Raw genomic sequence first — 9,866 nt, 5'->3', positions numbered from 1 at the left:
AACACTAATTGAGCCGTCTCTGTTTTTGATGAGAAGCTTTATTTTTGTAGAAATGTTCAAGTAACACTTACACGGAGTGTAGTAACGCTTGTTTGCTAACTAACAATCTCCGGTCATCTCAGTAAAGTGAAACTCACAATTACAAGCTCACCCCCGACGAGTGATCAGTTGAAAGGTTGCTGTGATATTCCCCTGTACTCGGTGTAGAACCAGTGGGAGCAGTTTAGTCTTTCCAACTTTGGCGCTAGTTCCGGCAATCTTGCTGCAAGACGTAAATAACTATAGCTCCTTTCAAATACAACTCAGCATTTCGCATTTTTATCCGCAAGCTTTGAGCTCCTTGTTTCGTAATTTCCGTAGAAAAGTGCTCATTTTCCTGAGCCACAACGGGGCCGGATTTCTCTGGACTAGAGACCTTTATGTCCTTAAAAATTGAAGCAACAAACTTTAAAGTGACCTTTCTTCACTCGAAAGCCACTAGAAACCGAAACTTTAGCTGAAGTCCAGTTTGTAATTGACAGTAGTTGTCTCGCTAGCCAATCAAATTATTAGAGTAATTCTAACAAGGATTGTGATTGGCTCATTTTATCATACTTTATCAGAGAACAAATGCACGCTGACGCCACTTTTCCTCGTTTGGAAAATAATGTTTGGTTTGAAAATTGAGCCGAATGCTTGGAGAAATTAAATGATTCTTTATCATAAAACGAATAAAGAAGCCTCGACTGTGCTCTGCTCTGTTTTAAAGCACTTAGGAAGCGGTAGAACACTCAAGAAGTAGGGAGAAACACTCGACTACGTCTCGTGTTTCCCGGGTGCTTTACAACAGAACAGAGCACAGTCGAGGCTGAGGTCCCTCTATATTTTCAGGAACAAAGTTTCCTCTGAAGAAAATAATTGTTCTTAGCAAGAGTAAGAGGAATGTTATCGGCCGGGTGATAGAGATTGAGTTTGATGATTTGCTCAGCACAAGCAGAGTTTCGTCACTTCCTCTTTGATGATCTTTGCTCTAACTTTACAAAACGTCAAATGTCGATGAAAGCATTTGATCCCCTCTCGGTCCTGATTGCCAATTTCTTTTCTTAATGAAACTGTTTTCAAAGTAGGTCGACTACTTTTTTTGGAAACGTTTATTTTCGCTTTTCCGGGAAGGAAAAATGTACTATTGTAAGAATTATATACTGATATAGCTAACAAGCCACAGTTACAAGACACAAAAAAGTCTTCACAAGAGATCTCGAGACTTTCACTTTCGTGGCTTAAATATTTTTACGGTTAATATTCTTTACGGCTAAATTTAAAATTTTCCAATTTTAACGCCTAGCGGCTAAATTTTGGACTCTTTTACGGCTAACGGTTAAGGCATTGAGACCCTCAAGGAGCAGAGGAAAGATCGATTGAATCTCTCATCTATACCTACAACTTGGAAAATAATATTTTCCTTTCCCACAGCTTGGAAAATAACTTATTTTCCAAGTTAAAAAATGGGGTTTTGGATTATCCGTCAATTGTTGTTTTACCGCCCATTGTCGAGAGGTTATTTTGGCAGTTGGGACTTGCTTTAGGGGCCTTTGCCGTTGGGGAGGGGTGGCCGGTGAAGAGATGTGGCCATTGTAGGTGTTTGTAAAGAGGATGGTAGAGAGGTGTATCCTATGGTTCTCCTGGGAGAATTATTGCATTCCCCCATCTCCTAACCTCCAGTTTGAACGATAACAGTTTCGTTAGGCGGAAGAATTGTGAACTTGTTTGTTTCTACTGCAATTTTAGTGCGCTCGTATCCCGATTTCAACATTTACACATTCGAGCATTGAGTAATTTTGATTTCGGGCAAGGAGATCACCGTGCCCCCAAGTCCAAAAAAAATCCACTCTTTTAATGAAGCAACAGTAGGAAAATTTACTCTAGCAGAATTCTTCTCAATAGGTTACTCTTCTAATACACTACTGTGTATACGGTAGCTTGGACTTGGAAGTTTTTCACCTTCAGTCCGTGAGTCTCTCCGCTGTCTTTCATAAACCTGTAAAAATCTCCCGCCTTGGCTTCGGCTACGACAGGATGATCCGAGCGGCGAATCGCTTTATATGCTTTTGTTTTATGGTACTCTGCAAAGCCGAACAAGCTTGGGTATTCTGCAATCTGCTTTGGTTTCCCATTGGCAGTGGGTCGCATTAATTTCATGAACAATTGGCCTTTTCTGTTTCCATGGCCCTTGTCTCGCCACACCACGGAAAGTTGCATGTCCTTGACGGTGCTAGGAAGAGTCGGTCCGTCAAAGTACAATTCACGATGGCAGTCTCCACAGCCAGCACTTGACATGTTAAAGGATGGCCCTTTCCACAATTCTGTGATTAGAGTAACTTCGGGCATCATTGCATGCATCCGTCGCGATGTCCTACCTAAACGTACTATATCTTCTGGATGGAGAAAACTAATGATGCGATGCAACAATGGGATGTGAAGTCGCTCCATGTAAGAGGCAGAACTGTCAACGGTTAACAGTTACGTTTATCGAAAGTTCTCATCTAGCGAACAGTTGTGAAAGTTTCGTTTTGATGTTCCTTCTTCGGAACATTTTCCGCGGAAGTTGCCAGGCTCCGAAACTGAAAATCAAAAGTTGTAACACTTATTTTTAAAGTTGATGCGTCAATGTCAGAGATACGAAATACACAAAAGTAAAGTAAAAGGAAAATATTTTGCATGTCAAAGCAATGTTTGGTAGTTGTTTGTCTTCACATACCCAGAGGGAGCCAGTGGGAGGGAGAGACAGTCGCAACGACAGGAAAAAAACGGCGAAGAAATAGTTGAAGAGAAACCAAAGAGTCCCTGAGGACCGCGTCTTACCAGTTCCAAGCGGCTTTTAGTGAAAACGTTGATTACACCTGCTATTGAAATTAAATCGTAAATCAACCACCCTCCGTCAGTGGGGTCCAAAAATGCCAAAAAACCATATACAGTGAAACCTGTATTAAGCGGACACCCTTGGGACCCTCACTAGTGTCCGCTTAATGCAGGGTGTCCGCTCAAAGCAGGTTCTAATATACTGTGCAATGATCATGGTTAATTATTTAACCTTTTGTAACTCAGTGTAACACAGTGTAAGGATAGCACAATGTCCAGTCAGTCAGTGCATCAATCTGGTGTAATCCACTTAGCTTTGAAACGATCTCGCTGAACATTGTTAAAGGAGTCTGAACTGAGCTTTTAGAAGTAAAAAGCCCTTGAAGTGTCCGCTGAATACAGGTTTTGTGCAATTGGTGTCCACGTCCGCTTAACAGAGGTGTCCACTGAATGCAGGTTTATTTTACAGTAAATGTAGGAGGAAAATTTTGGGACTCAAGCTGGTGTCCACTTAATAGAGAGTGTCCGCTTAATACAGGTTTCACTGTATAACAAAGGTTCGCGCGATTTATTAATAAACAGCGAGCACAAATGAAAGAAAACACAAAGGAAATTTGTAAGCAATTTAAAATGTTGAATGACTTAAAGGGAAAAATAACAAACGCAAAAACAAGACGAAGCAAAGCAAAAAATTTAATAAACCTATGACGAAAGTAACTTAGTCTGTATGTGTGTACATTACTTCAAGGGAGAAGTTTATTGTTAGTTAAACTTGTGACCTCCTCTTTCCTCCGATCACGTGCAAAATTTGCCATTTCATGCAAGTTTGTTATCGTGGTTATTTTTTATTTTCGTGGAGGTTTTATTACTGCTGTTTTTGTGTATTTCTGAAGACTTTTTATAACGTCATCCCTAATCTTACATGCTAAGGGACTGGCCGCTTAGTATGTGATTGACACTCAGTTCTAGTTAGTGTTTGTGAAAAGTGTGCAACAAGGGTATTCCGCATAGACATGCCGCAAGGGAGCGGCTTTTGCTAATTTTGACACTATTGGGGGTACTGAAGAATGATAAAAATGTTCAAACTATAGACATATATATAGTGATTTTAACTGACTATTAAAACTTCCCAACAAATTGTTCCATGCAAGCAGGCAGCCAGAGCCAGCCAGGAAGTCACACCTAAAATAAATATATTTTTTCCTTGGAATTGTCGAAAAATAATATGGAACTCCTAGCCAACCAATGCTTATCCAGTGTTCCAACAGCAGCAGTGGCAGTTGATTTAGAATATCCAGTTGCTGTTAACCAAACTAATTAGGGGTTCTATATTGGAATTGAATTGCTGCCCCATGTAGAAAGATGGTGGGGATGAGACATAAAGATATCACATGGGTACGAGAGCACTAACCATGAGGCCACTGCACCTACACCTAGGGGTCTAAAGTTGGTATACTTTAGATGCCACCAAGAGGAATAAGTAAGACAGTGCAAGAGGTAAATAATTGCCATCTGACATTTTCGAGGAGGAGAATGCGGAGAAATGCGTCGATAATGCGGAAAACACACTGGATTATGTGGAAATTTTAACAGTTAACAAAATTGACAATAAAGCCTTTCCAATGTACCGAACAACGTGAAACGAAAAGCACTTCAAAGTTTTACCCACAATTTATTTTAAAGCTCTTTAATAGAATAAACGTAACATCATGCCCGCGTGCTCCAGTATTTGTTAACAAATATTTCTTCATTCAACACAGGTTTTCGGTAGAATTTGCATAAAAAATTCGTTGTTGCGTTCTTGGAACTTCCGTAACTTAGTAACCAAGCATTACATCAGACGATGAAAAACTAGTTTCCAGGCTCTTTGCCTAGAGTACGTTGAAACACCTGGACGTTAAAAATTCGTCACGAACGAAATGGGTGTTTTCGTCGTTGTTTTAGGAGATAAACTACTTCAAAATAATCAATCTCTTCGAAAGCTTTCCCTTTGCATCAACGAATTTTGGGCCTGGGAACTGCTACAAACAGATAACCTGAAGTCGAGATATCAGGACAGAAATAGGAGGCTGCCTTATGCAGGCAGCAATTAGAAACTTTAATATGGTACGACTAATAACGACTGAAGATCTGCTAAAACATCGTCTTCACAGAAATTGATATGTTTTCTGCTTTAACAGGCTCTATTGTCATCATCAAATAAAGCTCAACTCTATGACTTATCCGCATGTTTGAGAACTCCGACAAATATGTATCAATATATACCCTACAGTATCATTGAAGTACTACCTCTCAGAAATATTATTGTTCCTCACAAACCATTTTGTTTTTGCTCACTTGTTATTTACACCACGACTATTGTTTTAATGTTTGGGAGCATTGTTCTACTCTTTTTCTGTTACTTTAAAGGAGCTATTTAACAATATTATATACTGAATTATTGAAAGCAATCTCAAATAATAAAGTACTAAGAGAAAATGACGTCAAAGAAGATTAAGTATTAAAAAAGTAAAGAAACAAGGATGATTACGAACAAGATTAAGACAGATTACAAACGGCAAGCTTGAAATAACTGGCCAGTGTTTTTTCAAGATACGCCTTCCGTGAAGTAGCTCCCCTCAGAACCGAAGTGCAGTGTTGTAGGTAGAAGACGACCTAGCTGCATGCCTAAAATTTGAAATAACAAAGAGATGTACAGTATGAATCTACAATAAATCAAAGGCTAAATAAAAGTCGAAATGTTAGCCGACGTGTTAATAATGTTTGTCTTCTCAACCTTTCTATGTTCTTCTAATACTCACGAAGACAAAATTAGTTAGTTGCTTCCAGAACGCTCGTGTTCATCACTCTACCACTTCGAATGCATCCGTTCTTAATCAAGCACCACATACGTTTCCTGAACGTACGATCCTGCAGAGCGTATATCAAGGGATTTACTGCAGAGTTAAGAACTAGCATCAAATGGCTGAGTGAGAAGGACACTGGTTTCCACCAATCCGCCGTGGTGAAGGTGCCACCAGCGAAGGTGGAAAGAAAATAGTGAACATCGATTGGAAGCCGTAAGATTATATTTATGACGGAAATAAGAAGAACAGTTTTTGTTAGCCTTTTCCTTTGTATCATTAGTGAACGCTGGGAGATTTCTGTCGTTTGGGTCTTTTTCCCCCACAAGCGGTACACGACTCGTGCATACAGGCCTACCTCGATTCCAAGAGGTACCAAACTGAGGCCAATACACCACACAAAGACATCGGTTTTCCACAACGTTTCTGACCAATCGTAGATACAAGCCTTCATCTGCTCGTCAAACTTTATGATCCAGAACTCAAGGGAAGCATAACCAAACGCAACAAGCCAAGAGACAGCAATCAACAGACGAAGTTTGCCAGCGTTGATTCGTCCGCGAGAGCTGTGGGGATACATTACAGCGTAATATCTCTCCCATGCAATAAACATCAATGTCAGCATCGAAGTTACGGCAGCCAGATAAGTAAAGCAAGCATGCGTCAACATCTTGCAAAGCAAATCTCCTAACCAACCACCAGGATGTGTGAATAGATCATTGAGAAGTGTTCTGGGTATCAAGAAAAGTCCGACCAAAAAATCAGCAAGGGCCAGATTTGCAAGTAAGTAGTTCATAGGAGTCTGCATTCTGCGGTTAAGTAAAACAACCAAGACAACCAACAAGTTACCGACAAGATTTGATGCAATCACAACAGAAAATAAAACTTTGAATATCGTCTCAATAACAATCGACATTTCCAAATTGTTTTGCTATTTCACCCAGTATTGCCTCGTCTTTGTTTCAGTGTTAAAGTGCAGTAGCATTGACGTAGCCAACCACGTCCTGTTTACCGTTTTGAATCATTCTTATTGCCGATGTTTGTTTTAATGTTCCTCTCAGGCGACAAATAATGTTTGATCGTAGTATTGTTTGAAAAACGATACCATTATTTCCTTTACCTTTTGTTATTTTTTGATTGCGTGTCAAAAATGTCGAAGTATATCCGTGTGCTTGCATCCTTGATGATGAGCGGTGACACTGATCGAGATATCAAAGATCAAAAATTAGTTGAAGAAAAAGACACAATTAGATGGGGAAATGCAAAATATGTATTGTTTTCAGGCCAAGGAGTGCCCAGATGAACATCCCTTCTGCTTCTGTATTGAGCAGGTTTTACTGTAAGAATTTCTTCTGAAATTGCGTAAAACAAATACCTCGTGATCCTGTTTGTACAGACTTGAAAGCATTCCGTCTGTTATCAGCGTTAAAGTGTTCATTTCCAGGACATTTATTAAAAAAAGGTGTTCACTGCAAATATGTCTAGTTGGTATGCATATTGATCAGCGCGAGCGAAAAATATCTATTTTATTAAAACACATCCCTTATGTTTTTTCACGATATTTATCGGTTTCTTGGTAGCTTATAGGTTACTTCCCGTCAGGAAAAGGGATATTATTACCTGCAGAAAAACCTTACGACAATGGTCTTACGTGTATCACATATGAGGTGGTCAAGCAAACCTCAAATGCGTCATTTAAATGTTGGTATTTGCAATAATCATGTTCCCCAATCTTTGTGGACTGCGTATGAAGCATTGCGCCAATTATTTTGAAAACAGTAATGACGTCAAATGTCTAAATATAACTCTACAATTGATGGCGCCATTTCAGTTTTCTTCCATCCGACTAATGTAGTAATGTTCAAAGACTGGTCTCATGTAAAATAAAGAGATAAAAATTGGACGTGTTCCCATGGTGTGAGCAATTGTCGCTAAGAGCATTTTTCCCTATAAGATCGCTACGATCACCACCGCGAAAATCGCTGAAAGAAAGGTTCAGTGATTGTTACATCATATGGAAACAACTGGTCAGTGATCTTACCGATGAATCGCTAAGGTTGATTACATCACAAGCCTAATTCTATGCCATTAGGTAACTGACTTTATGTTGTTATAAAACAAGCTCCCCCGGTATTGTTGTATTTCACGCCCTCTCTCTATCTATTCAAGTCATAATAGTCGTGTTATTGGAAAAGCTCAAAGGTAATGTTTAATGCTGTAGACGTTAAAATGAGGTAACGTTGTAATTAATTGCTGGTTTAGTCGTTGTTTGAGCTGAATAGATGATCATGATCACCGAAGAGTCAAAATCTCCTGAGGCATATTCATCTCCAATCTACATGAAATTTATACAAATTTTGTACAACTCTTGTTCATTGAAGTAAGATTATCTGTCATGGAAACTGGAGATATGGAAGCGTTTGATATTTGAATAAGGCATCGCATTAAATGAAAGGTGAAAAGTACCCTCCACCAATAATAAAGCGAGTTAATTGACCATAATTAGATCTAATTAATTACGCATGCAGTTTATCACGTTCCTAAATTTGAACAAGTATGAATGAGTTGCTGTTAAACCCAGGACCTACCGATCATTGAATGATCGTTGCGGTGACATGCAGACCAGTCAGTGATCCAGACCACCAATCTTTATCACGAAAATCGCGACAATCTTTGCAGTCATCGTTTATATAATGAACCAAATTATTCTCGCATTTTGATTGGTTCTTACTTATAATCTATTGGAGAACAGACGCATAGGTGACGTCATTAATACCCTTGTTTGTTTCTTTACCATATAAAATCGATGTTGCCGTGCGTCTTTTCATCACAGAAGACGTTAAAATGAGGCAAGAACACCTCAGTGGCACACGAGGCAACACTTTCTTGTTCTTACCACATTTTGACGTCATCTGTTATCTATTACTGAACAGATGCACGGTAACATGGAATCTATTCCAAAGCTTTACCGTCTGACCTCAGTCGATGGAGAAACGCTGATCGAACCCGGAGGTGGTGGATCTCAATGCCGCCAAGTCGAAATAATTTTTTTTTGATCTCTTGTGATGCTCAATCTCCTATCCAGCGTTGGAGGTTCAGAAAGGAATTCCTTGATCGTTTTTCAGCGCTTTAATTACTCTCACTTAATTCCGTGATTTACAACATAAGGGAACTGGGCTTAAGAGGTTAGCCAGAGATGGTTTCGTGAGTGTCCAAAGCAATTCAGTTGTCAGGTTTGTTGGAATAGTCACTCATGTGGCTTATTTTAGTAAGTCGGTATAGTAATTTATTATGTGTTAACTAGAAAGGAGCATTCTGTGTGTGGAGCCGCGCCCTGAGTAGCGAACCGCTAAGACGGACCGCTGACCATTCAAGGGAGCCATTGTCAAATAATTGAAAACAAAAAAACTAGCACGTTCGATCCTATTGAGAAATATTTTTTCATCCGTATTCGGCAATTGCAAGTTAATGTTCCTACGCAAATGCGCAATTTGTTTAGATCCACGCATTTACCATACATCTCGATCTCTGAAATAAGGTACTGCAACTTCATTTAGGACGAAACAATCATTGAAAATTTGACTTTTTCAGGTCTTCTAACAGAAGAGACGTGAATTCATCAATGAAAACGCTTCACCTCAATATTAAAAGTCACCCCTTGTCGATCAAATAGCTAAAAAAGCTTTTTCGCAATTTCATAACGACGCGTGATTAAATCGTGACACCAGTGAGAAAAGCCTCCGCAAGTGAAAACAATTTAAATGATGACGGGGAATAATCAACTGCATGCTTTCTATCCAGTGACATCCTCTTCGGAACCAAAATACCACATTATTAGTTCTTAAGTCCAGTGTCCCCAGGTAATTAAAGGAAAAAGAAATAGAAATGTTTATATAGATCAGAATCTTGAGAAGGTGGTCTGGAGTAAGTTTTCTTCCTAAAACATAAAACGACTTCCGTCGCTGTTTGGTGTTCGTGATCAATAAAGCACGGTACTGGTAATCTTATTTTTAATATTAGCATTTTGGGCACCCTACGTTAAAAGGTATATTATTCTTTTGATTGGGTATATAAGAGTGCTTGCGGTTTTTTAAAGAAGATCGAAAGAATGGACACATTTCAAAAACAAAATACTCAATTCTGTAGTTACCAGAGGTGTTGTGTTGCCTTTAAAGCTTGTAAGCA

At 39.2% G+C, this 9,866-nt stretch overlaps 2 protein-coding genes across 2 annotated transcripts; both read right to left on the bottom strand.

Moving 5' to 3' along the window:
• Positions 1 to 1,852: 1,852 nt before the first annotated feature.
• On the bottom strand, positions 1,853 to 2,577 carry LOC149112067 (uncharacterized). Its single transcript, XM_089289714.1, has one exon. It carries the CDS (start codon positions 2,467 to 2,469, stop codon positions 1,933 to 1,935), a length of 537 nt encoding a protein of 178 aa, XP_089145840.1. The 5' UTR covers positions 2,470 to 2,577; the 3' UTR covers positions 1,853 to 1,932.
• Positions 2,578 to 4,490: 1,913 nt separating this feature from the next.
• On the bottom strand, positions 4,491 to 6,701 carry LOC110048063 (QRFP-like peptide receptor). Its single transcript, XM_020753837.2, has one exon. It carries the CDS (start codon positions 6,595 to 6,597, stop codon positions 5,650 to 5,652), a length of 948 nt encoding a protein of 315 aa, XP_020609496.2. The 5' UTR covers positions 6,598 to 6,701; the 3' UTR covers positions 4,491 to 5,649.
• Positions 6,702 to 9,866: the final 3,165 nt, after the last annotated feature.

Source organism: Orbicella faveolata, unplaced genomic scaffold (genome assembly GCF_042242905.1).
Source record: "Orbicella faveolata isolate gen_17 unplaced genomic scaffold, um_ofav_v1 contig_2, whole genome shotgun sequence".
Taxonomy (NCBI): Eukaryota; Metazoa; Cnidaria; class Anthozoa; order Scleractinia; family Merulinidae; genus Orbicella; species Orbicella faveolata.
Note: the sequence above shows the minus strand (reverse complement) of the source record. Positions and strands in the feature narration are given on the sequence as shown.